Consider the following 26,716-nt stretch of genomic DNA (forward strand, 5'->3'; position numbering starts at 1 on the left):
CTGGGATCGATCAAAATGAGGATGACTTTGTGGGGGCATAACACAAGTTTTTGGCGTTAGATCGCGTAAATATATAATTGTGTCGTTAAACCCAGAATAAAAGTATCCTCCTGTTGCACACTCGAAATGAAGGACGTGGGCAGGTGCTCCAAATCGAGGGCAAGCACATTTATTTATTGTGGTTATTATTAATCTTGGGAAGAACAGCACCGTCACTCTGTAAAATGCAACAACACGTGTGTTACAACCAGCCTTGCGCCCGAGTCGCCATTAACCATGTGACTGGTATATCCGCGTGGTCATTCAATAACCCTTTCCCTTAAACCCAATTCTACTACTGATAAACCATCTTTGTCTTTGACAATCACATTTGCACACCACTATTCGACTATTACTTTAATCCTAAGCTGTACGTATATCTATACTATCCACTTATATCCGTATCTTACACCCATTATATGTACTGTATGTGTACAGTATACGTACTGTATATCACTATTGTACAGCTTACTACTTTACATGTGTTCTATTCTCAATAGCATTGCAAGTAGTCATACTCTGGGTACATGGGCATGGTTATAGACTAAACAGTATTAGAGTTAGAGAATTACAATGACAGTAACTAATTACAGTGCGTCATCCCTTTACAATGCACAGTGCTAAAACGCCTCTAATTGCATATATCACAAACGAACAATTCAAAGCCAAGCTTAAAGTCTAGAACAAGTCTAGAACAAGTCTAGAACATTTATATAACGATCAAAAATGTTTGGGTCCTTTACCTGTAAAATGCAACAACACGTGTGTTACAACCAGCCTTGCTCCCGAGCCGCCATTAACCATGTGACTGGTATATCCGCGTGGTCATTCAATAACCCTGCCAGCCACCTACAGGCCCGACTCAGTCATCACATGCTGCTGTACACACATGCGTTGATGCACTGCACAGCACATCAGGACTTTCACAGAACCACACTTTACTCCCTTGCTGCACAAGGACATACTTAAAAGAGTGATTCATTCCTAATGTGCCACACTCCCCATATAGAGGTTAGTCAATCTTGATTTGAAGCTTTCGTGACTGCAGGATAACATAGGTAGAAATAAAATAAATCACGACGTTTCGGGCGCAACACAAGCGTCCGTCATCAGGTTAGATCGCGCAAATATATAATTGCGTCGTGAAATGTGTCCTCAAGAGAGACTGGCCACTGCATTGGGAATGTGGAATGTCCACCACTCTGCAGGCCCGTAAACGGGAGGTGAGCACCAATATCTCGCTGCTCATTGGGATCAGCAGAAAATCGCTTTGCAAAGAATGATGAGGGGTCATACTCTGCTGGAGGAGCATCCGTGCATGCTGATAACTACTGCGATGTGTGCAGGAAGGCATGCCACGTGTACCGTATAGAGACGCCTACGTCCACGATAAAGGTGTTTTTGGGTTAGATCGCGTAAGTAGACATGTGTCGTAAAACCCACCACCACCCGACACAGCCAATGAGTAAGGTCTGTCACGTAAATAAAACGTGCCAATTCGTTATTCCTCCAGTACACCGATTGTGTGCTGGAGAGTAAAAACCCACGACATTTGCAATCCTGCGTGTTAAAGAGACACCTCCAGCACGTGGGCGCACGTGCGGGTCGAGGATGTGCACACGTCACGGCTAGAAACACGCGCAGTAACCGTCGAGTAAGAGTAACTTGAATGTACGCATTACGTTGAATTTATTTCGCACCATACGTAGCCAACCGTGCTAATTGGAGGTGCGGTGGAAGTACAACAAACTAAGCACAACAAGCAGTTCTAAACAAATCAGTTTTGAATTTAGCATAGTGGTGTAGTGTATAATATTGTAGTGTGTAGTGTAGTGTACAGTAGTGTGTATGTATGTAGAACTTCTTTGGCACTGTACGTAGCCAACCGTGCTTTTTGGGGAAGGGAAGGGGGGGGGAGCACCGCTCGAACACTCGCGCAGCGCAAAACAGCAGCGCTCGTCCCCTCTGCTGCAGAGCGTCACTCTTCCCCCTGGCCCAGCAACGCCATGCAAAGATTGTAGACCCACAGTGGAACGCCGCCGTGAGGACGGTGGTGTCGGGGGACGCTGAAGTCCACTCCAACCGGGAGGGTCCCGGCGCTGTCCCCACGCCGTCTCACCCGCCACCCACAGGGACACCACCGCGCTACGCGAGAGGAAAAACAAAAGCAACTCCGACCTCCGATCCACGCGGACCCTGAACAATCCCACTGCGGGCGCGCTCACGGTCACGCCGGCTGTTCTGGGTAACAGCGGTGGATACCCACAGCACCTGGCACCACCAGCCCATTGTCCAGCTGGGCGGAATTGTGGGATACATGTAATGTTAAGGACCAACCCATTTTTCAGCAATACGGAATTGTGGGATGCATGCAAAGTCAAGGCCGAACACCACCGAGCCACTCAATCAACAACAAATTCACCACTCCCTGAACTAGCGCCCTGTAACAGAGAGACATTAATGACAGGGTGACGTGTCATGCGGCAATAGGCTCTTCTGTAGCGCATAAGAAACAGGGCCTATTCCTGAAATGTGACTTTCTTGTTACATCACTTCGGACACAACGCGCCCCCTTGCTATACCTGTCGCTCCGTGTCATCCCATCTGCGTATTGATTTTAATCTCTCACATCGAGCAGTGCACCAACCACCGTGGCAGAAAGGCCACAAATAAAACATACACGTTACACATGCGAAGGTCGCTTTAATCAGTTGCTTTATTCACACCCGAGCCACACCGAGAGTTGCCACCTCTGGGGGTAGCGAAGAAGACCAGGATGTGTCTTGGGAAGAAGTCTATCTCACAATATCTGGGGAAAACCAGGACAGATGGCAACTCTATAGCCACACTGCTTTTAATGACCAGTGAAACATTTCCACGCCACGTCAAATAAAAATCAACGTTTTTATAATTGTCATTATTAGACTTCAGCATAATTAAGTAAAGAGAAGAGCGATTTAAAATCATCCCTTTACCTTTCAATCGTCATGTCACGAGACGGAACATTTTCAGTCGGGAACTCTGCAAGCGAGCGGTGCGTCACCCTGTGCCGAAAAATCGGCCCCGGAAGATGCTACGGAACTTTGGCTGAGGTCACTTCAGTCTAAAACCTTTTGCCCAGCAAAGAGTGCGGTGTTTTGTCGCGTGTCAAACAGATTTTTATTGAAGTCTTGGTACTGGGCTAAGCGAAAGTTAAGTGTGGAAGGAGAAATCACATAAAACTATTCTGATATTTGCCTCAGCGGACCTCTCTATCCACAAGTGTGTGTGTGGGAGGGTGGTGGCATGGCACCAGCGGTCTCAAGGTCGGCCTCTATGGAGAAGGCTCGTGAAGAACACTACTGGTCAGTTGGAGAGAGTCGCCCTCCAGCAACAATGGAGGGCAGTAGAGCCGCTCGCAACAAGCGAAGCACCAGGTGGCTAAAATACAGCAAGTTGGCACAGTAAGGGGTACAAGCTGGTGGTGCATCTACCGGTCATCTCAGTCAACCCATGGCACCTGGGGTCTGTCTCTGACCTGTCAGCGGCCTTCGACACTTGACGTGGCCTCAAAGTGCACCAAGCCTGGCACAGACGCCGTGGTGACGTCTTCATCACTTCGTGGCGAATGGCGGGTATTGGTATTGGTGACGTGGTATTTCACACATGACACTACGGACCGAGTGACTTGATTTTGGTTCCCACCCTCGGCCAACGTCAGTGCTGAAAATCTGAACCAGCACTGTGGCTCCCCTTGTTTGACCTAGCACTGAATGAGTACTAGGTGCGGTGTATAAAACATCAGCAATGGGAGGATGATGACAGCCAGGCTTACTAACAGCACTTGCTCCAGCATGAAAAATAAGAATAGGTTTAACCCTTTCTGGCAATAAAACAGGCATGAAGACGTTCAAACACCAAATAAATACATTTTTATACTTTGATCCTGGCAAAAAAAACGTTTCCCATGATATAGCTGCTCAACCTGAGCTATAATTGGTCTGTTACTTGTGTAGGGGTGTTAAAGAGAGGGCCCGTTATGCATGGCAGCCTATGGAAAACAAACACAGTGGGCGGGGCTACGTAAGTGCACGAGCAAGTGCTCTCTACGACGTCCGAGCCAGACACCCTGGGGGGGGCTGGTTCGAACGTTATGATCCCCCGGGGCCCCACCCCTCAGGGAGGGGTTGGGTATAAAAGGGGATGTTTCAAAGGGCTCGGCAGTTATGTTTAAGCTAAGGGAAGAAGATTGAAGACGTCTTAGATAGAGCCCTGGACTCCCCTGGTTCGATGTCCTTTTCAGGGCCGGACAGGATTGAGCCAGCGGCGTGGTCCCGGAAGCCAGAGCCGGTGCTCTTGTAAGAGCTGGTCTGGAACTCCGGGTACCGGGCCCGACTTACCAGTGTCGGGCCAGTTAGCCTCCCCTAGCCCATTAGTGGAGGATTCGGGGCTAGGACAGAGTTAGCTAGGGGTGTATCCCGAGTTATACGGGTGAGGGGGCCGATACCCCCTCGAGAGTGTATATGCCCACTGTCATACTGTGAAATAAATATACGTGTGCCTCAACCTCGGCGTCAAGCGTCTTCACCGGTACTTCAACTGGTGTCAGAAGTAATTCGAACATGGACACGCAGAAAACAGCGCGGGCCAAAGTACCGCAGGAGGAAGACACTGCCGAGATCGTCGAGCCCGAGACGGCTCCACAGGACAAGGTGCAGCCGGGGCCTGACGCCTCCTTACCGGGGCATCGAAATGAAGAGGGGCCGCAGCCAGACGCGTTACGGCTGGCTCACGGGAGGCTGGCGGAGCTGCTGTATGCCGCTGCCGCCACGCTGGAGACCATCACGCGACTAGGGGCCGGTGATCCAACACGGGGCGAGGCGAGCCAACGACCAGGGCGCCTTCCCGCCATTTCGGAGCAGTCCGAATTTGAAATTCCCGCCATCGACGCTACAGCTGTTCGGGGCGTGGCCAGCCTAGACATCCGCTCCGACATCGCCGTCGCTGAAGCTGCAACGTCATCACAAGCGCGACAGGCGATCCCATCGGCCGTTCGCACCGACGCACAGCCGAGTGGTGGTGACATCAGCCTGCGGGAGTCCACAACGACCGCTGCGCTTCATCAGAGACTGCCCCCGCTGAAGGAGTTCATCGGCGCGGAGGGGGACTGGGCCGGTTTTCGCCGACGTTTCCTCGCCCATCAGGAGATGGCGAAATGGTCCGATGAGGAGGCTCTCTGCGCGCTGCCGGCGCTCCTCGACGGCGACGCGCTCGCCGCCCTCACATCGGCGCCGAGAGAGAAGCGGTCTACGTTACCGATGGCACTACAGCTGCTGGGCGGGGTCTATGGACCATCGGCTGAATGCCGACAGCAATTTTACGACCGCAAGCGGGGTGAGAAGGAGTCGCCCCTAGCATATCGGACGAGCCTCCTGGCGATGGCTAAGTCGGCCTTCCCTCGTATGGACGACGACGGCGTGGACGCGATGGTCACGGAGAAGATCCTCCTCCTGGCAGATGACCTTGACATCGCGGTCGTCGCCCGGGAGGACGAGGAGATGACATCGCTCCAGGCGGCGCGGCTCCTCCACGCCAACCTCCTGTCACTGCGGCGGAAAGCCAGCAGGGCATCGGCGGGGCGTGCGGTGGCTGCAGCCACCATTCCGACGGAGGAGCTCTACGCCGTCGACCACCGACCGCAACAGGCGACAGGAGCACGGTCGGGCCAGGACGCGCCGGGCCGTTTCAACCGTCCGTCTCCTCCAACGGCGCTCCCGCGGTGTTTCAACTGCGGCGTCCGGGGCCACGTCGCCTCGGGGTGCCGCGCTCCTCGACAGCGCGGGACGACACCTCAACGGGACGACGGGCCTCATCACAAGCTCCACCATCATAACCCGGCGAGTCGCGGCACCCCACATGTTTGGCCCACGCACACACCCGTCACGCACTCAAACACCGCAACGAGAGGGGGGCCGATATCGCGCACCATCGCACCATCACGCACCACCCCGGGTACTTATATCGAACCCGGCCAGTGGTCCGTGCTGGCCGATCGTATGGTAGCCGCATCGTCGGGGTCGTCGGCCGTTGTGGGGCACATCGACGGGGTTGAAGTGCGCATCCTGGTCGATACGGGAGCATCGGCGACCATTATTTCGGAGTTGATTTACAATATTCTCCCTGTCCGGAGTCGTCCTTTGATGCCTGTTAACGTACCATTCTATGCGGCTAACGGGGGCTCACTTGGCATCATCGGACAAATTCGTGCCCAAATTTGTATTGGGGAAATTAAATTGTCTGGGCCGATTTTTGTTTCCTCCTCGCTGGCGGTTCCGTGCCTGCTGGGGACGGACTTCCTGGCCAAAATGCCGATTAGGATATTGATCGACCAGGGATGTATTGAGCTCCCGTCGGGCAGACGCATGGCGTTTCTGCCATCGCCTGTTACGACTCGGACGGCGTTCGCGACGGTGCCGGCATTCGTAGAGAGAACGGTGCGCGTCCCTCCGGGGGCGCAAATGTTGATTCCCTTGAAACTTCGGCGGCCCTTCGCTAAGGGTGTTGGGGCCCAAGGGGTTCTGCTGGGGCCGTCTAGGGCCGGGGTTAGTGGACCTCATTTACTTCCGGCCCAGACCATAGTAAGAGGGGACGGTGAACCCTTCATCGCGGTCCTCAATGTGGGCTCGCAGACGGTGGTGGTCCCACAGGGGACCGTGCTTGCTCACGCAACGCCGGTGCCATGTGAGGAACCCGTCGCAAATCACGTCAGCGTTGTCCCTGCGCCGCGACCGCATTCGGACAGCGATGAAGGGTGGCTCGAGGCGCTTTGTGCGGGATCGACGGACCTGTCAGATTCAGAGCGTCAACAACTTAAAACACTACTGCGGGAATTTTCCGACGTTTTTAGTCGGAATAAATACGATTTGGGTTGTACTCACCTGCTGCGTCACCATATTGACACGGGTGACAGCGCGCCAATTCGCCAAAATCCGTTTCGGTTGAGTCCCGCCGAAAAGGACCATGTCAAATCGGCTGTTGATGACATGTTGGCCGCCGACATCATTTCTCCTTCCACCAGCCCTTGGGGAGCGCCGATCGTCCTGGTTAAAAAGCAGGACGGTTCGTTGCGGTTTTGCGTTGATTTCCGGCGTCTTAACAAAATTTCGGTTGCCGACGCATACCCGCTCCCTCGGATGGATGAATCGCTGGACGCCTTGGCGGGAGCGCGATTCTTTTCCACACTGGATTTACTTTCGGGATTCTGGCAGCTTCCTCTGGACGATGATTCAAAGCCTAAAACTGCTTTCCGTACACCGCATGGCCTGTTCCAATTCAACCGGTTGCCGATGGGCTTACACTCAGCGCCGGCAACTTTCCAGCGTTTGATGGAATTGGTTTTGGCTGGATTGCAATGGGAGTCGTGCCTCATTTATTTGGATGACGTTATCGTCTTTAGTAAAACTTTTGACGAACATCTCCAGAGGTTGCGGGCGGTTTTCCTAAAGATGCGGGCTGCTAATTTGAAATTCAAGCCCCAAAAATGCCATTTGTTGCGCGATTCGGTGCGTTATTTGGGGCACATCGTGGGACGCTCAGGTATTGCTACCGATCCCGCCAAAACGCAGTGTGTCAGCTCCTGGCCGACTCCCACCTCGGTGGGAGAGGTCAGGAGTTTCATTGGGTTCGCGTCGTATTACCGACGGTTCGTCGCTGATTTTGCGACATTTGCAAAACCCCTGCACGCTTTAACATCTAAAGGGGTTCGGTTCCACTGGGGTCAAGAGGAGGAGGCTGCTTTCTGCTCCCTTCGGGACGCCCTGGTAAAAGCCCCTCCCATGATTTACCCAGATTTTTCTAAGCCCTTTTTGCTCGACACCGATGCGAGCAACACGGGTATTGGGGGTGTGCTTTCCCAGGTGGTTGATGGCGTGGAACGGGTGGTCGCGTACGGTAGTCGGGTGTTGTCTCCTGCGGAGCAAAGATATTGTGTCACCCGTAGGGAACTGTTGGCAATTGTCTATTTCATCCAACAGTATCGCCCATATCTGTACGGTCGGCATTTCACCGTCCGCACAGATCATGCGGCACTACAGTATGCCCTGCGAGTTCAACAACCATCGGGACAGTTGTCTCGATGGTTGGAGGTTCTCCAGGACTTTGATTTTGAAACCACCTACCGTAAGGGCGTTCGCCATACGAATGCGGACGCTCTGTCGCGCATGCCAACCACCTCCGAATGTGCATGCCTCCTGGGGTCGGGACGTTGCAGGCCTTCAGGGGACGCATCGGTTCCGATCTTAGCAGCCACCGACGACGACGAACCATTGGTTACTAATTCGATCGAACAACAGGGAAGAGATTCCCTGTTGGGGTTGCCCGTCACTGAATGGGGGCGCCTCCAAATGGAGGATACCTCCCTCCTCGGGTGGCGTCGTCGCGTCGGGGGTGCTGGGCGGGTGAAGGGTGATTCGGATGCATGGGAAATGGTGCAAGGTCTGCTGATGCATTGGGACGGCAAATCCCAGCGACATCGGCTGGTGGTCCCTTCTGAGTTGCGAGGCAAGGTGGTGTGGGCCGCGCATGAGCGCCTATTACACCTGGGGACCCAAAAGACTCTTGCACTGCTACAACTTGATTTTTTTTGGCCTGGTATGACGAGGGATGTTGGGGATCTATTGGGATCATGCCCTCGGTGTGCGCAACGGAAACCGCCGGCGCGGGAGTCTAACCCGCCCTTGCAATCGATCAAAGTGTCCAGAATAAATGAGCTTGTCGCGCTGGACATTTTGGGCCCATTTCCCGCCACCCCCAGGGGCAATAGGTATTTGTTGACAGGTGTCGAGTATTTTACGCGCTGGCCTATGGCCTGGCCCCTTGCCAACCAGTCGGCAGCAGCCATCGTGGAGGCCTTTGTTCAGGGATATGTCCTGGACAAAGGTGCTCCGGAGCGGCTGCTGACCGACCAGGGCAGAAATTTTTCCGGTAAATTACTCAAACAAGTCTGTGACCTCTTAGGCACGAAGAAAATTCGTACCTCCCCGTATCACCCGCAAACTGACGGAATGGTCGAGCGCCTGCATCGCACCATTACGTCAATGATGTCACAGCAGGTCTCGGACTCGCAGACTGACTGGGACCTGCATATTCAAGGGGTCTTGGCGGCATACCGGATGGCACCCCATGCAGCTACGGGATTTTCCCCCTTTTACCTCATGTACGGTCGCGAACCCGACCCGCCTGTTCGCGCCCAGCTGCAGATCCCCGACCCGCAAGGGAAAACTAAATTGGCTGACCACGTCAAATTTAATCTGGCCAAATTAACAGAGGCGCGGGATGCTGCTATGCTAAACTCGGACCTCCGTCAAAAAGCGAATGAGCGCCTCAGGCTGGGTCGGGCGCACGTGATACAGTGGAAGCCGGGGGACAAGGCATGGTTGCACTGTCCCCAAGTGCCTCTGGCTACCTCCCCTAAGCTGGCGCGGCCGTGGCGGGGCCCTGTGGAGGTGGTCGAAGTTTTGCGACCACAGTGCGTGCGCATTAAATGGGGGAAGCGGCGATGGTTCGTGCACCCCTCTAGGTTAAAACCCCTCGTTGCGGTACACAAACCCACTTCACACATGCGTGGCCAAACGTGTGGGGGGTCGACCGACTCACTGGGTCCGTCTCCGTCGTTCTCACCTAATGCCTTGCCGGCCGTGCCACCTCCAGGTGCATCAGGACTGACGGGCTCACGCCCGACCACCCCTCCTGGGGATACCGACGGTCGCGCGGCATCGGATGAGGTCTCACTCCGGGACGGACAATTGCCACCTTACGGTCCGCCACCCGGGGTTACCCTGTGTGAGGTGCCCGCTGCAAGGACGCGCGCAAAAATGCGCAGACTGTTATGAGGCCAGAAGATGTGTACATAGGTTGTGTTCATCGTGTGTTGTGTGGGTGGTGTGTTCCCTGCCCATTGAAATGTACATACGTTGGGTTCACCTGGTGTTGTGTGTATGGTGGGTTCCCTGCAAATTGTATATAGGTTGTTTTTTTTACGGAATTCGTATTTATTCAAGGGGGGGTGCGTCGGGTTGTTTTCTCTTCTTGCTGTTGCATTTTGTTGTGTTCTTGTTGCTGTTCTTGTTATTGTTGAAAAATAGTGAGGCACACGTGCGGTCAAGGGGTAAATGCACTTTTATTGTCATTTTTGTATGTTGGCAGCCGGGACGGCTGCAAGCTATGCGGGGGGGGGGGGGGGGTGATGTAGGGGTGTTAAAGAGAGGGCCCGTTATGCATGGCAGCCTATGGAAAACAAACACAGTGGGCGGGGCTACGTAAGTGCACGAGCAAGTGCTCTCTACGACGTCCGAGCCAGACACCCTGGGGGGGGCTGGTTCGAACGTTATGATCCCCCGGGGCCCCACCCCTCAGGGAGGGGTTGGGTATAAAAGGGGATGTTTCAAAGGGCTCGGCAGTTATGTTTAAGCTAAGGGAAGAAGATTGAAGACGTCTTAGATAGAGCCCTGGACTCCCCTGGTTCGATGTCCTTTTCAGGGCCGGACAGGATTGAGCCAGCGGCGTGGTCCCGGAAGCCAGAGCCGGTGCTCTTGTAAGAGCTGGTCTGGAACTCCGGGTACCGGGCCCGACTTACCAGTGTCGGGCCAGTTAGCCTCCCCTAGCCCATTAGTGGAGGATTCGGGGCTAGGACAGAGTTAGCTAGGGGTGTATCCCGAGTTATACGGGTGAGGGGGCCGATACCCCCTCGAGAGTGTATATGCCCACTGTCATACTGTGAAATAAATATACGTGTGCCTCAACCTCGGCGTCAAGCGTCTTCACCGGTACTTCACTTGCATTGTATATGTGCTGTTCGCCTTTTGGCATTCTCTGGTCTGACACTGGTGGGCCTAGGCCATAAAGAAGCCTGTCTCTGGTGTAGGCCAATCAGTTTCAAAGGAAATGCCATATATGAACCTTATGGTGGTAACCCGGGTTACCATAGTACCCCTGCTCTCGCATAATGTCCGTGATGCAGTAATTTTTAGTCTGTTGATGGTCGGCGATGCGGTAATCGACTCATCTCGACGAGCTGTACACGATGCACTATTCAAAGTAGAATTTTTTGATAACGGATTTTTTATGCTGTTTGGCGTTTCGACATCGCGGAGTGGCACTGATTTCGGATTGATTGGTACCCCAGTGGCGGAGTTAAGTAGACCCCTGGAAAAAATAGTGTCCCAGAAATAAAATATTTAATTGCCTCGGCCATTTTGTATTATTTTGTACCCCGGGGTACCGCCATAAGGATAATATTACCAGAGCATGTTTGTTTGCATGTTTGTCACAAGTACCTGTGGTTCATGCAAACTTGATTCCTGGCAAACGGTATCTATTTGGTGTTTGAACATCTTAACACAACTGCTGTTTTATTGCCAAAAAGGATAAAACCTATTCTTGTTTTTCATACTTTCATACTGGCAACAAAAGTCCTGCAGATATTTCACTCGCTTTTCAACAATTCCTCCGGTTTTGCTGAAAAACTCAATTACCAAAAAGGTCCCATGATAAAGCACTTACTGCCCCATGCATCAACATAGGCCGCACGGGGCGTCTTTCTCCTCGCACGTGTGTGTGCGTGGGTGGAGTGTCGGTGTAACGGGCCGCATGCTGTGCTGCAAAACTCAGAAGCCTGGGTTCGATTCCCGGCAAACTGCGAGCATGAGTGACGTCCGAACTGGTTGGCGGCGCTCACGTGAACGCCACGAGGGCGAGCGGCACAGCCAGAAGGGCCGGCACAAGTGACGGCCGGGCCCCTGCGTTTGGCGGCGGCTCCCTTGGGACGCAGGGCGGCGCTTCGGGATCCTTGGGGATCTTGGGAACGTGCTGGGCCGGAAAGGCACTGGAGCTGTGCTGTAGGGTTTGTGGGAGAGGGTTCAGAGAGAGACAAAGAGGGGGTGGGTGGGGGGAGAAGGCGGTGCGTTTGTTTTGATGGGGACGAGCGAGCTGAGTAACGATGGCTGTTCGGTCAGTCACTCATTCGTTCCTTCCCCCCCCCACCTCCCTTGCCTCACCTCTCCCACGTGGATCGCGAGATGCTCCATGTCTCGGGCGGCCGCCTCCGCGCCGCGCACCGTGGATTCGGTCCAGTTGACTCGGTCGTAGAGCAGGAAGACAGGGACACCCTGTGCCTCCGGGGGGCTGAGCACCATGTACGGGAACTCGCTGCACCAAGGCGGAGGGGCGGGGGAGACGGATGACGCAGTGTGAACCAGAGCCGGCGTGACTCCTCATCGAAACTATAAAACCATTTTTTATTTTTACCAGGTAAGGCCCACTGAGCTACTATGTAGCTCAACGAAGTGAGTGGCTCGTCATCGTGTGGGAATTTATAGCAGCAGCCAAATATTCTGAACGCACGTTGAAAAAACGGAGGACCCGGAGAAAAATCCCCACGGCCACGGAGAGGGACATGCAAACTCCAAATATACAGGCGTCAGGGTTGCGATCGAACCCACGACCTCTTGTGTACCAGGCGAGGGAGTTAACATCTCCTAGCCACCGTGGCGCCCCTCAGTAATAGCCGAGACGAAGCGTCGGCTGGCGAGCCCCGTTCATGCTGCTGCTGGGTTGACAGCGGCGAATTTGAGAAACTTTCCGAATCATATCGGCCGTGAAGGTCCACGCGCTGGTTTAAACATTCACTCGCTTCGGTGAACGAAGCCGGCGGAAACGCCGTCCCAGCTCAAGTCGATCATTCACGAGATATCCCTCCGACCGGCGGTGTGCGACGGAGAGGGGTGCGATGTGGTGGCGGTGGCGGTGTGGTGATGGCGGTGCGGTGGTGGTAGTGGTGGCGGTTTGGTGGTGGTGGTGGCGGTGTGGTGGTGGTGTGGTGGTGGTGGTGGCGGTATGTTGGTGGTGGTGGTGGCGGTGTGGTGGTGGTGGTGGCTGTGTGGTGGTGGCAGTGTGGTGGTGGTGGCGGTGTGGTGGTGGTGGCGGTGTGGTGGTGGTGTGGTGGCGGTGTAGTGGCGGTGTGGTGGTGGCGGTGTGGTGGTGGCGGTGTGGTGGTGGTGGTGGCGGTGTGGTGGTGGTGGCGGTGTGGTGGTGGTGGCAGGTGTGGTGGTGGTGGCGGTGTGGTGGTGGTGTGGTGGCGGTGTGGTGGTGGCGGTGTGGTGGTGGCGGTGTGGTGGTGGCGGTGTGGTGGTGGCGGCGGTGCGGTGGTGGTGGTGTGGTGGTGGCGGTGTGGTGGCGGTGTGGTGGTGGTGGTGGCAGTGGACAGGACGGGCATCTCACGGGGTCACGGTGAATCCCAGCGAGGGGGCCACGGCGGCCATGTCGTAGAGGCTGAGGCACCGGGAGACGTTCACCCGTGGGTAGTAGTAGATGAAGGCGATGCACATCTCGTCCTGCGTGGAGAGGCCACCCTGTGGGGAGGAGGCAACGCGAGAGGGAGAGAGAGAGGGGGCCGAGACGATCACAGAGGGAGACGTCGTCGTCATCGTCGCCGCCGAATCTGTCGATGCCACGACGCTTTCCACTCCTTTGTTGTCCTTCTCCCGGCACCTCCGATTAGCGCGGTTGGCTACACTACGACGGTGCGGAAGAAGTTCAACGTACACCCCACACGTACCATCTCCCACAATGTAACAATCCACCCGTTACCCGGTCTGTACGCATTACGGGGGAGTGCTGGCGCTAGCGGTTAGCGTAACTTGTGCTGTGAACCCCTTTGCTGACCCCAGTTTTGATTCCTGACCGCAGCAGCGAACACGGGTGGCGATTGACACCTCAATCCAAGACCGTAGCCATGGAGTCAACATTGGGGGGGACCACATCTTCCAGGGTGTCTGGGGGTCCCAACCCAGAAAAATAACTAAATTTGAAAACTCATTTCCTGCCTAAAATATAAAAAAGTCACTAACACATGGGATGGACTTTTTATTTTTTTTACAATAATGTCTAATAGTGTATTGCATTACATTGCTCTGTTTTAACTTTTGTACCATTTGTTGTTTCATTGTATGTAATGGCAGAGATTAGGGATTAATTAAGAACCATAACCACAATCATATAAACAGCAATCTATGCATTGATTTATATGAAGACAAGTCCAGATATTATGGCCAAGGTTTATAAAATTGTTTTTATTTACATAGCATTTTGAGCATATTTGAATATTGGGGGGATGTGCCCCCCCCCAATTTATATTACAATTACGGACTTGCCTCAAGCACACCCTGGCCCCGACAGTCGCCTGCCGACTCCTCATTGGTCTTCGCCAATTGGGCGACCGGACGCGTGGAGGCCACTCCGACGTCTTGCCTCGGCAATCGGCAACCTCGTCCGTTGTGAGCGCAACACCCCACCCGGTGCCGACCGTTCTTCCCTCGTCACGTCCACGCCGCTCACCTGCTGCATTTCTCTTCTGGACTCCAGCACTGCCCGTACCCTGTTCTGCTACTGAATTCCTTGCATCCGTCTCAGACACCCAAACTAAACTATTAAATGTGTACCAGGTAAGGCCCACTGAGCTATATGGCTCTAAACACACGTTGATTCTAAATATGGAGGGAAAAGCCGGAGGACCCGGAGATAAATCCACGCGACCATAGAGACATGGAAACTCCAAATATGCAGGTATCAGGGTCGGGATCGTACCCACGACCTCCTGTATACCAGGCGAGGTAGTTAACATCTCCTAGCCAACGCAGTGCCCAAAGGCGAGCAACAACCTGTTCTCAAAATGCCAGCAACGTCCATATGGTCAGGATCCAGTTGTCTGATCCGTACCAGAACAGAGGGCACTCTCGCCTTCAAAAACCCTTTTTCCACCCGGACTCGTCTCACGTCTCGTCCAACGTGGCTTCCACAGCCCATCGCTAACCTGCCCCGCTCAAGCTATGCACCCCCCTTGAGCGTGCCAACCATGCTGCTTAGCACGGTTGTCTACGTCCTGTGCGAAAAAATCCCAACATACGTACGTATTGTGGAAATCACTGCAGTGGTGGAAGGCAGTGGGAAATTAAGGTCATCCCCGTCATCATCATCATGTCGTTGTGATGTACTCCTAAGCGCCCACGTTATTTTTGCTGCCCGCCTTCAGCAACCCGCACTGATCAGCACTGGTGAAGTATGGTCAAACAACTCACATGACTGGACATTGACATGCAGAGGCATTAATCCAGCAGTGACATTGACTAAATGCTGTATTATTTGTTAATAGTACTCTTATTCCTGACGTTGTTGTTGCTGTTGGTGAGATTTGTGGTCAGAGAGGAGGAGACGGTGGTGGTGGTGAGAGCACGCACCGTGGTGGTGTGTGAGCGGCTCGTGCTTCTGTAGGTGCACTCCGTGACAAGTTCATCGCCCTGCCAACACACACATGCACAACACACACGCACAGCACACACGCACAACACACATGCACCTCCTATTAGCACAGTTAGCTACGTACGGCGCGAAAGATGTTCAACATTCATACATACAACACACAAACACAACACACGCACAACACATGCATCATCAAGCGCTCACAGCGACATGGTCAAGAGGTCGCACGTCTTCCATTCCTCGCAGAGAAGGCTTCACAGTCTGAGCCCAGTGGGTCACCCTGGTTAATACTGCGGCTGTGGGTAAAGGTGCAGCCCTGATATTCTTTGCTCGTGCCACCGCTGGCAGAAGGGTCTTCCACTCGGGCAAGCTCTAGAGAGGACTATTAACTAGAAAAAAGAGATACTTGCCATCTGCTTCACAAGCCATAACTTTATAAATTAAAAATATTAGGCAGCCATGTCTCCCAAATGTTCTAGATTTGAAAAATTCGGAGTAAATTACTATTCCTTATTTGACCAGGTAAGGCCCCACTGAGCTTCGTAGCTCAGAAGCCACCTGGCCACAAATTAGAACCCAATGAAGTGGTTTATCTCGTAGAAATGTATCGAACGCAAATACTCTAAAACGCATGTCTCTAAATGTGGGGTGGGGAAACCGGAGTATCCAGAGAAAAACCCACGTGATACTGGGGAGAGAGACACGCAAACTTCAAATATACAGGCGTTAGGTTGGAACTCACGATCTCCTGTATACCAGGCGAGGCAGTTAACATCTCGTCACTGTGGCACTACAAACCGGTTAAACTAAACAAAAATAAGTAGCAAATATTGCTCTCTACTGGCAGAGAAGACTACAACCGTCTGTGAAACAAGACCTCCACGATAGCCCTGCACTACAAACACGGAGCGATGGACCACCAATTAAACACGACGAACAATTTGGAACCCAATGAGAAGTGATCGCCACGCAGCAGCAGCAGCATGGGCAAAGCGCTGCCCCCCATCCCGCGAGGGGGCAGCACTGACGCAGCTCCGATGTTCGATGTCGCCAATTGGGCCGCCGACGTCTGCAACTGGGGACGGATGAAATTCCTCTCCGCGTACAATCGGTCGGTCGGCCGCGAAGCTCCACGTTCGTGCTTTCCAGTGGCAAAGCGTACAACTGGGCGACTCTACGACGGGGGGGTTTGATTGCGTGGGCAGCGAGCGTGACCCGTTCGACCACCCCAAGGCCACCGTTGCGTGACGTCGCACTCACGGGCAGGACAGAGGTGAGCTCCTTCAGATAGCGGGCCTCTTGGTAGTTGAAGTCGTACCCCATGTCCCTGCCGAGGTGGCCGATCTGCTTGCCTTGCCTGCGAAGGAAGCGAATCGACGGAGTCACCGCGTGGCGTTAGCGGATCTCCCTTTTTTACGAGGCCAGTGGTTGGAGTGGCAGCAACCCGCCTGCAATCTTGAGTCTATCTATATATATAAAATCGCAAATCTGTCTGTCTGTCTGTCTGTGTGTCGCTGGACCATACGCAGTTTCATTGGACGGCGGTTGCCCCTGGCAACGGGTAGCGACGCATTCGCTGCGGGATGGACGCCATTTTTAATTCCCGTTAAAAATATGCGCACGCATTAACACGCGACTCTGAGGTAAATTCATCAAAGTTTCACGTCCTCTTCACTCCCCCCCACCCCAATGTGTGCTATTACTATTATAGGGTCGGTAGATAATAAAATTATAGCCATTAGACAGTATTATTGTAGCGCGGGGGGGGGGGGGGTTAACGGCCCCAGTACCCAACCTCAGCCGGGTGGGCAATTTAGGCGAGGCCGGAGGCTCTGCACGGTACTAGGCCTCGACACCCCACCACACTATAGGCCGTACATATTACTGCACAGCGGCCAAGGAGATCGTGGCTGGGGGGGGGGGGGGGCAGGGGTAGCAGCCCATCTGTGTATATATGTAAGGTTTTTAAGGAATATATTTTTCACCCGGGCAACGCCGGGTACTTATGCTAGTCCAGGATAAAATAATGCCATTTATTGTGATTATTACTGCACACACACAGAGACAAGACATCCGAGGTCACCCGTCTAACGCTTCTACCAACCATGGCTACTGTTCCCAACAACTCAATGTCTTGTCTCCTGTTTTGTGTCCTCCGGACTGCGATCAACCACCACGCTGCAGGTCACTCACTGTCGTAAAATACTCCACAATTCTACACGGCTGGCCCTTGGCGATTATGACTTCGTCGCCCACGCGCAGCTGCATGTTCGGGACGCGGGACGCCCACTCACCTGAAGTGCCGCACCTGCATCGCCGCTCCTATCAGGTGTGCGTGCAAGATCGTGGCAAAGACCTGGATCTCTCCGCTCTGTCGAGCCTGCGTGTGGCCGCATGGACACAGAGAGACACGCACATGACAATAGATAGACATCAATACGGGGGGTGCCGCGGTGGCGAGATGTTAACTCCCTCGCCCGGTATGCAGGAGGTCGTGGGTTCGATCCCGACCCTGACACCTGCTGTATATTTAGAGTTTGCATGTCTCTCTCCCGGTAGTCGTGAGGATTTTTCTAAATGCATGTTTAGAAACATGCATTTAGAGTCTTTGGCTGCTCTAAATTTCCACGTGACAAGCCACTTGGCTGGGCTATCACTTGTGGCCAGGTCGCTTCTGAGAAAAGAGCTCAGTGGGCCTTAGCTGGTAAAATAAAAACAGACTTAGGCATACATACACACGCACACAAAGACCACCCTATAGCTGTTATAGGCTGTTGAAGCAAGTGGTGTGGCCAGCACCATGCCCAGCCACTTTCGTCTCCCCGGTGCTCATGTATACACATGGCACTGGTGTCCGCTGCTGTCGTCAGGAATCAAACTCAGGCCAACGGGGTTCACAGCACAGTGGGCTAACCGTCGCGCCAGCAGCACACCCCGTTATGCATACAGACCGGATCGCAGGTGCTGGTTGGATTGTTACATCGTGTGAGATGGTATGTTAACTTGTATTTAAGGGCTTGTCTCTTGGATTTTTCCTCACTTGATACAGTGAATTTAGCTGTGACGGTCCCACCTGAAGGCGGGAGACTTCTGTTCCCTCCGAAACGTCGTGATTTAATTGATTTATTATTACTTTATTTCTATTATTATTATTTTTAACCTACGTGACTTTACCGACAAAACCTAAGAGTATGAATCCTTGCAGTCACGAAAGCTTCAAATCTAGAATTAGACGGTATGTTTGTTGAACTTCTAGCCAACCGGGGGGAAGGACAACAAACTCAACACAAAAAGCTGTTATAAATAAATGAGTTTTCAATCTAGATTTAAATGTGCATAGCTCCATTGGCTTGATAATATCGGAAGGAAGAGTGTTCCAGATGGCCGCAGAAGCGCACCTGAAAGCGCGCTATGTGCTGACCGCCTTTGTTCGAGGGCCACTCAAATACCGCCGCTGCGAGGATGGGCGGAGTTTGCGTGATCAGTGTGGCGACGAGGAGAGGCGTTCATCCCTAGTTGACTGACCACGGCTGACGATGATTGTTGTTGATGTCCTCTGGAGTACTCTAACTTTGGACAAACCTCCCACGCGTGCCCGCCCCGGGCCCTGCCGGGGCTGCTCACCGATCTGCCCGGCTCGACTCCCGCCGGGCGAGGCAGGGAGCCGCGGAGCGCGTCTCCGTGCGGACCCACGGTGGAGAAGCCCAGCGTGGGGCAGACGGCGTAGCTCACGAAGGAGGGCGTCACGGGGGGGATGAAGTGGGTGGGTTGCGGGTTGACTCCCACCTCCAGCATCCCCGAGTCGTACGCACGCAGCTCGGACGTGATGTAGAAGCGCAGGCCCGAGCTGTCCGTCACGCCTGGTCATGTGTTTGATGCGCACGGGACACAGGCGCAGCGCCGGGGGGCATGGGTTAGGGTTGGGCCGTGGTTGCCACACCGTCCTGGTTCTTCCCCAGGAGCAGTCCTCTTGTCGACGTAACTGGTGTCTGTTCTGGGAAATCTGTAAATCTTCTATACAGCTCAGTGGGCCTTACGTGGTAAAAATTGTTTAGTAATAGTTTCAAAGCTCCGTTGTTTGATCAGTTTCTAACACAGGCCCCCCGTTACCAGTTATATTTGATTCCTCGCACACAGGGAGCCCCCCCCCCCGGCGCTGCTGGCGCTAACCCTCTCACCTGCCAGCTTGGCTGGGTTGTCGTAGTGGGTCTCCAGCATCACGAACTGGGGGTCCCCTTGCGTGCCCAGGGAGAAGCCCGCCTCAGGGGGGTAGTCGAACGTCTGCACAGGAACACGCACGACGGCGCGACGCTGAGCATGCTCGCAAATTTTGATTGAGTTCACCCCGGGCGAAACCACTCAGGCCAAAAAAGACTCGGCGCAACGGCTCTCTCGAGCTCTCCCTTCGAAGCGAAGGCCCTCTACTGTCAGCAGTGGCTTTGAGCGAGCCATTTTAGGGCTGTGCCTTTACCCGAGAAGGAAACTGACACTATTGAGACACATTTCGTATGATGGACAACAACAACAGGAAAGTTAAAAGCGTGCTGTTCGGAAAAATGAAAAGAACCGGAAAGGGAGAAAGACCTAACGGAGGATGGCTTGACGACGACTCGAGCCATACTGGCACAGGACAGAAATGAAAGTGGAAACAAATGAGGAAATGTGCAGGGGACACCTACGGGGCTATCCGCCCATGGATCGTGATGATGATGACCTTGACCTCCCTAATTCGTTTGCGAATACAATCATCGCTCGTGTCATCCCGATAGGTCGTTTCCCATCTGCCGGCGAAGTGAAAGTTTACTCCGAGAGGAAAAGGGCAAACTTAACTGCGGAGTGGAGGCAGAGAGGAGGCAAGAGGAGGGCGGGAGAGACGGCGGTGAGATGACATCACAGAGTGGAGGCCAACCGCTGGACAGGAGCAATTCGCGAAAAGAATGGATGGGAGACGACGGGGGAGGCATTCGCCCAAAGCAATGGGTAGTTGGTTGGCTACGTACGGCGTGAAAGAAGTTCAACATACATACGTTACTACTTCTGTGGCGCTTCTGCAGTGCTCCCTCTGGGGGAGGTTCTTCTGCCAGCAGTTGCGTGGGGCCAGCACTTGCAGGGCGCCGATCTTTACCTCCTGCCCACCAATTTTTAGTTTTTTGTTACCGCGATCGAAAAAAAGAGGAAAATATAATGCACGAGCTGAGCAATCGAAGGTGCCACTCACGCCGCCGCCCACGGCCCAGCCGGCCATGATGCCGCCGAAGCAGTGGGTGAAGGAGTCGGGCATGTTGGGGTGGTTGCACTCATGGCTGGCTCCAACGTGGGACGCGTTCGCGTTCGCCGAGCACGTGTACACCAGGATGTGGTGCACGAAGGCCTCGTTGTTGGCCTGCAGCCGCGGCACCACCTGGCACGGAGACACGGACCGAAGATCGCCCACACACCCCCGACGAGCAGAGCCGTCTCGACGAAATAATAAGAAGTGGGGCTTAAACCCTTTCTGGCAATAAAACAGGCGTTGTGTGAAGATGTTCAAACACCAAATAGATGCCTTTTTGGCAAAACATGCCAACAAACATGCTCTGATAATATACGCGTTGCCTTTGAAACGAGATTGGCCTACACCAGAGACAGCCTTCTTCATGGCCTCGTCTCTGTACCAGTGTCAGACCAGAGACCGCCAAAAGGCGAACAGCACCAAGACAATGCAAGTATCAGAGACACGGATAGCTCGGGGCGAGCAGTCACATCTACGGGATACCTTTTTTGCCAGTATCCAAAATGATGAAAAATAAGAATGGGGTTTTACCCTTTTTGTCGCTTTCCGGGGTACTTTGAAGATTTACAATTAATTGAAATTGTCACGCGTTGCCGCCACCGCCGCCACCACATGGCGTTCGTCCCTCGCTCTCGCACAGAGGGAAGGGCACGAGGTGCGAGGAGGAACCACAGGCGAGCGGGCGAGGCAGCAGCCACACGCGGTGAACTCATAGCTGTCAACCCGTACGGTTTACCCCGTATTCTTGTCCAGGGAAATTGAGTTTTCATGTCCACAAGGCGCACAGTCGTTTATTTGTGTTTCTCCCTTGTGATGGGACTTTGTAGGATGAACGTTGACATTTTATAAGGGCACGGGGGTGACCAATAAAGTCTGAATTTGTCTGTAATAAGGTAGGCACTGATAAGGGGTTGACAGATATGTGAACTGCTGCCTTGCCTACTAAAAACGACTTTTATTTGACCAGGTAGGACCCGCTGAGCGATACAACAGCTCTTTTTCAGAAGCGACCTGGCTATGACAAATGATATTCCAACGAAGTGGCTTATCACGTGGAGATTTACAGCAGCCAAAGACGCGAAACGCACGTGTCTAAATGTGGAGGGAAAAACTGGATGATCCTGAGAAAAATATATACGTGGCCACGGGGAGAACATGCAAACTCCAAATATACAGGCGTCAGGGTTGGGATTGAACCCACAAACTCCTGTATACCAGACGAGGTAGTCAACATCTTGCCACCACGGCGCACAAGGGGTTAGCACCACGCCCGACCGCCTTTGTCTCCCCAGTGGTGATGTTTACACACCGCACCTAGGTACTCATTTAAGGCTGTGTCTACCTAGGAGAGGCCCACGACCATTTCAGATATTTGTCACTGATGTTAGCCATGAGTAGGAATGAAAATTAAGCCTCAGTCGCTGAGCTCACAGTGCTGTGCACTAACCACTGCGTCACCGCTCCCACCTTGAGTACACGTTGCGTGTTTGGAGGTGCCTTTGGGTTGCCACCTTCTCCGCTGGAGACTAAACCCGGACATGTCTCCGAGTGAGCACGAGGACTCTGATCAAGTCGGTGTGGTTTCTGAACAATACCGGTGCCAGATCTCTGTTCAAATCAATTCCTGCTGACTGAACGCAGAGACACCGATATTCCGCACCTGTCCGGGGTGACACACGCACACACCCCGGGCAGCTGGCACCCATTGCACCGCATCGGTGCGGCCGTGTCTGCCGCCGCGCCCGTGCGCATGATGAGCCCCAACGCGAAACCTCGCGTGGCCCCGCGGCTCACCTTGATCAGGTGATGCTTGCGGTCGAGTTTCGGCACCGGGAAGATCTCACACTGGTAAAAGGTCGACTGCGCTGGGATCTCGAACTGGGGATTAATCGTCGCGCACAGAATGAGGGGGTCGGTCAGGGGCAGAGTTACGCGAGGAGGTGGAGCTTTTGTACTTTGACGGCGAGTGACCGTCGCATGCTGGAATCTCCACAGGCGGCCCGACACGGTCCGACGCAGCGCGGCGGCGCTCGCTTAACCGCCGTCCTCTCTTCAAATGGAGGCGCGGTGCTCTCTGGCCGTACGTAAAGGTCACCGTAGGGGTCAGTGTTTCTAGACTCCGATCCTCACGACCCCACACGTTCTGCCAGTCTTTTAATAAAACTGCCAAATGTGCAGCCCTGAAATTCAGGCCCACAGGGCTTCCAAGCTTCTTCACCACGTAAAGCAGGCAGTGCCCTTGGTGAGCTGCATTTCTTTCATAATGAATGCCGGCCCCCATGAGTTTGTTGGGGCGCTAATATATTCGTCTAATTTTTTTTTACTTCTAACAGCGTTCGCTCGCCCTCGTAGTCGAGAGAGAACGACTCGGATGCACGAAGAGGAACCACAGACGAGCGGGAAGGCAGCAGCCGCGCAGTTAGCTGGCGTCAATAATTACCCAAGCTCCGCGATCCTCGTTATATATTGAGGTGTTCTCGGCCAAGTAACGAGTGGTATACATGTGGGAGGAAACCGGAGCACCCGGAGAAAACCCACGCGATGCGAGGGGGAAACGCTCTATCCCATGCAGACGTTACAAGGTGGAGTCCACATTTTGTGCTGTACCGCCTTCTCAAGAACAGGGTATGGCACCTCACTCGACATCTGCGCGATCCGACCAACCCCCGCTGCCTCCGCAGTGCTGCATTGCCGGCAGCCACGTGCAGCATCAGCCACCGCCGCCCGGGCTCTTGCTCCGTTTGCATCACCCCCCGGGACCGGTTGGCGGAGGTCACCTTGTCGTAATTGACGTCGAAGTGGGCGTGCTGGGAGGGGAGCGGCTGCTCGGACGGAGGTCCGTGCCCCAGCAGCTGGACGCTCATGGAGCCCCGAGTGGTCGGGCCGTGGTACGGAATGTCGGCCTCGCTCGCCGGGTCCTTCGCTCCGTAGGCCCAGACCACGCGGATCGTGTCCTCCTGTCCGGGGGGCGCGACAGCAGCGGTGTCAACGAATGAGTGGACGAACGCGCGAATATGATTAACCAAGTGAACGAGTGACCGCATTAAATGAGTGAATGAGTGAATTAACGGGTGAACGAGTGAATGAGACGCGTGAACGCAGGAACAAATAGCCAGCGGACGAATTAAATAGTAATTCTGGAGCGAACGTGTGGATTCACGAAAGAACAAATGGGTAAAGGAATGAGCGATGAACGAACGAGCGAATGAACGGGGCGAGTCGCTCACGTTGAGCTCCATGTCGTGCGCGTCGCACGTCCTGAGGGGCCGCTGCAGCCGCATGTGCGTGTGCGTGCCGTTCTCCCGGAGCCACACGGCCGAGTAGTCCTGGCTGGCATCGCGCAGCACCTCACGGTCAATCACGTGGCCGTCCTGTCACACAGGGAGAGGTGGGGGGGGGTCAGAAGGAGGAGGCGGAAGGAGACACTTCAGAATCAGAATCTAAATTTGTATTTATTTATTTTACCAGATAAGGCCAACTGAGAGCTGTGCAGCTCTTTTTTCAGAAGCGACCTGGCTTGTCACACATGGCAGCTCGTCAAGGTGGCTTATCACGTGGAAATGTAAAGCGGACCAAATAGTCTAAGCGCGTGGTGTTGATTCTAAACGTGGAGGGGAAAAACCGGAGAACCCGGAAAAAAATGCAAGCGACCACGGGGAGACAGAACACGCAAACTCCAAATATACAGCAGCAGGCGTCAGGGTCGTGATCGAACCCACGGCCTCCTGCATACCAGGCGATGGAGACAACATCCCTCCACCGCGAGCTATGAAGCTCTTTTTCCACAGATGTCCCGATAGTGGCGGGTCAGAAAGTTACACGAAAACGAACAATACAAAAAACACGACAGGAGTGCAAAGCATAGAGGTCGGCAAATCATGAACAAAAATATCAGTTTACTCGGTGGGGGCAGAGCTTAAACACATCAACTGCAGTGCAGGCCTCCTCTGGCAGACGACGGCGGGCGCGTACTAAAGCTTGTTTTGTTTGTTGGGTCAGATCGTGTAAATGTCAATGTGTGTCGCTAAACCCGCCACCACCCGACAATTCGCAAGTAAACCTTTGTTAGGGGCAATATTGGTCGCGGCGTTGAACTGACACGGGCGTTGAGCAGCTGTCTACCAAGTGCCCTCACCATGAAGTGGGCAGCCCCCGTGCCGTCCACCCATCCCAGCGCCACGTCCGAGCCCGCCATGCTCCCCGTGGGGCTGAAGCCCACGGCCACCCAGCCGAGGGTGCGGACCCGGACCTCCATGACGATGCGGTCGGCGTCGAAGCCCCACGACAGCTGCAGGTCTCCCTCGCTGGCCTGGGCGCTGAGTGGCAGCTCTCCCTCGACGTCCAGAGACCTCGAGGAGGCAGCAGCAGCAGCAGGAGCCGCCACCAACATCGCCGCCACCAACATCGTCACCGGCATCTTCGTCGGCATCGCGGCGTCAAGAGCAACCGAGCGGGATCGACGCCACCCGCGTGCGTATAGGGTAGAGGTGCAGCCCTGCAACTGCAGGTGGAGTCGCCCAAGTGCCGGATTATCCAAGTAGCAAAAGTAGCTGCATAAGTAGTAGCTACGGGCCCCGCACTTTCAAGGGCCCCGCGCTAAATGCTTTAAAGCTATCGATTCTGGTTCAGTGATTCTGCACTTGCTCTATTACTATAGTACTATACCGCCTTCAACTTGTATGACCGACTGGGTGTTTAAGGTTAGCGATTTGTCGTATTATCTGGCTGTATAGAAAATTTACTATGCAAGTTAAAAATGTTTGTTTGAATATGTATGTCGCCCTCGCCGGAGGAAGATCTAGAGAACCTCAACTACGCTGCTCAAACGTCTTGCAAGGGTTATGAGTGCCCACACTTTACCCCACCACACGCAACCTATCGATGGGCAATTTTTTTTTATATGGATGCGGTGAACAACAAAAAAAACGGTTTCTTAGCACGGTGCGCTAACCACCAGTTATTTTTGTTACGAATTGAGTATTCTAAGAGTTGTTGTTCTGTACTGGATCGATAACTCGCGTGTGAGCGCTGAAGCTGAGTTATCAATTAATTACATTTACCGCAATTGGTGGAAGGTAAAACTTCGCTCGGCTGTTCAGTGCGGCTGGGAGCGAGTCTGCTGCAGGTCTTCTCCTGGTCCCCACTCTTCGCGCTGTTAAATAGCCGCTCGACAGATACGACGGACTGGTCAGGTGAGTAAATGTCGCAACTTTCCGGAGATGACCAACGTGATAGCGGTGGCTCAACCTCAAGTCCAAGACTCCGAAAAGGTCCACGGGTGAATTCCGCCATCTAACAGTGCCGTGACAAGTCGGATCGACACCACTCGCACCACGCGACCAAAGTTCACGTGGGCTTCATGGATCCGTCATCGCTGCCTTGCCCCTATCGGAGGTCGGGGGCGATAAAGGGCTCGCCGTAAACAGAGCCTCGTCATACCACGTGCGAGTGTCTAAGACTGTGTATAGTCCTGTAGAGGCGGTTGTGGTGGTGGAAGACTTTCACGCACAACCACATAGGTACGTGCACGGCCCCCGATGTATTTGTCAATCCACAACCAGGTCTCGAAACAAATGGGGGACATCTGTTGCAGGGGGCCCCAACTGAAAAAAACAAAAACACCAGAGTGTATACACACCCAAGGCAGTTGTCGAAGCGGTAACCAAATCATGCAATGACGAGGCAGACGAGAGCGGGTTGCAGTGCTTGGGGAAAGCTGAATTTGAAAATGAAAATCAACTTACGAATATGAATATGGTAATGTGCCAATGAAGGAGGTGTTTAATCAGTGCGGGCTGCATGCCAGCGTCACATTGAAACAACCACCAAGCCGCGAACATTGTTAATGTGCGGCCATTGTGTAGGTTAAGGTGACCACCAACGCAAGAGTGAAGAAGCGATTGTGCCCACCCACTGTGACACCCTGCCGCCATTTGTACAATATAATCGGCCACGTGGCTCAGTGGGCACGCGGCTAATAACCGAAACGAAACAAAGCGAGACTTTCCGTTGACTTTGAGCTGCTTTATTGTGTACACCAATTGTAATCGATAATTTTCAGAGGTGGGGGGGGGGGGGCTGGCAATTTCGCCGATGAGACATCATCAGTGTGAG

The 26,716-nt window shown here is 53.8% G+C and overlaps 1 protein-coding gene across 2 annotated transcripts; it reads right to left on the bottom strand.

Annotated features, from left to right (window-relative positions):
* Positions 1-426: 426 nt before the first annotated feature.
* LOC133359755 (DBH-like monooxygenase protein 1) lies at positions 427-26,344 on the bottom strand. Of its 2 annotated transcripts, XM_061578287.1 has the most exons (15): positions 25,663-26,344; positions 24,738-25,103; positions 23,830-23,973; positions 23,380-23,559; positions 22,397-22,480; positions 20,549-20,731; positions 19,509-19,611; positions 18,955-19,190; positions 17,625-17,710; positions 16,591-16,687; positions 15,309-15,368; positions 13,294-13,424; positions 12,072-12,222; positions 11,753-11,910; positions 427-2,848 (listed from the first exon to the last, which is right to left on the bottom strand). In XM_061578287.1, exons 2-15 carry the CDS (start codon positions 25,029-25,031, stop codon positions 2,743-2,745), a joined length of 2,013 nt encoding a protein of 670 aa, XP_061434271.1. In that variant the 5' UTR covers positions 25,032-25,103; positions 25,663-26,344; the 3' UTR covers positions 427-2,742. The 2 variants fall into 2 exon arrangements, with proteins under 2 accessions (XP_061434271.1, XP_061434277.1); XM_061578293.1 differs by having other exon boundaries at positions 19,117-19,190; positions 24,738-26,343.
* Positions 26,345-26,716: the final 372 nt, after the last annotated feature.

This window comes from Lethenteron reissneri, chromosome 8 (genome assembly GCF_015708825.2).
Source record: "Lethenteron reissneri isolate LAM-NWPU_2019-01 chromosome 8, ASM1570882v1, whole genome shotgun sequence".
NCBI classification, from domain to species: Eukaryota; Metazoa; Chordata; class Hyperoartia; order Petromyzontiformes; family Petromyzontidae; genus Lethenteron; species Lethenteron reissneri.

What these genes read in the sequence shown, in the direction of transcription:
- LOC133359755 (XM_061578287.1), bottom strand. Translation starts at nt 25,031, where the DNA reads ATGCCGACGAAGATGCCGGTGACGATGTTGGTGGCGGCGATGTTGGTG. An exon ending in AGCTCACCTCTGTCCTGCCC is followed by an intron (nt 15,369 to 16,590) that starts GTGAGTGCGACG and finishes GTGTGTTGGCAG; the next exon opens with GGCGATGAACTTGTCACGGA. An exon ending in CTGGGATTCACCGTGACCCC is followed by an intron (nt 12,223 to 13,293) that starts GTGAGATGCCCG and finishes GCCTTGGTGCAG; the next exon opens with CGAGTTCCCGTACATGGTGC.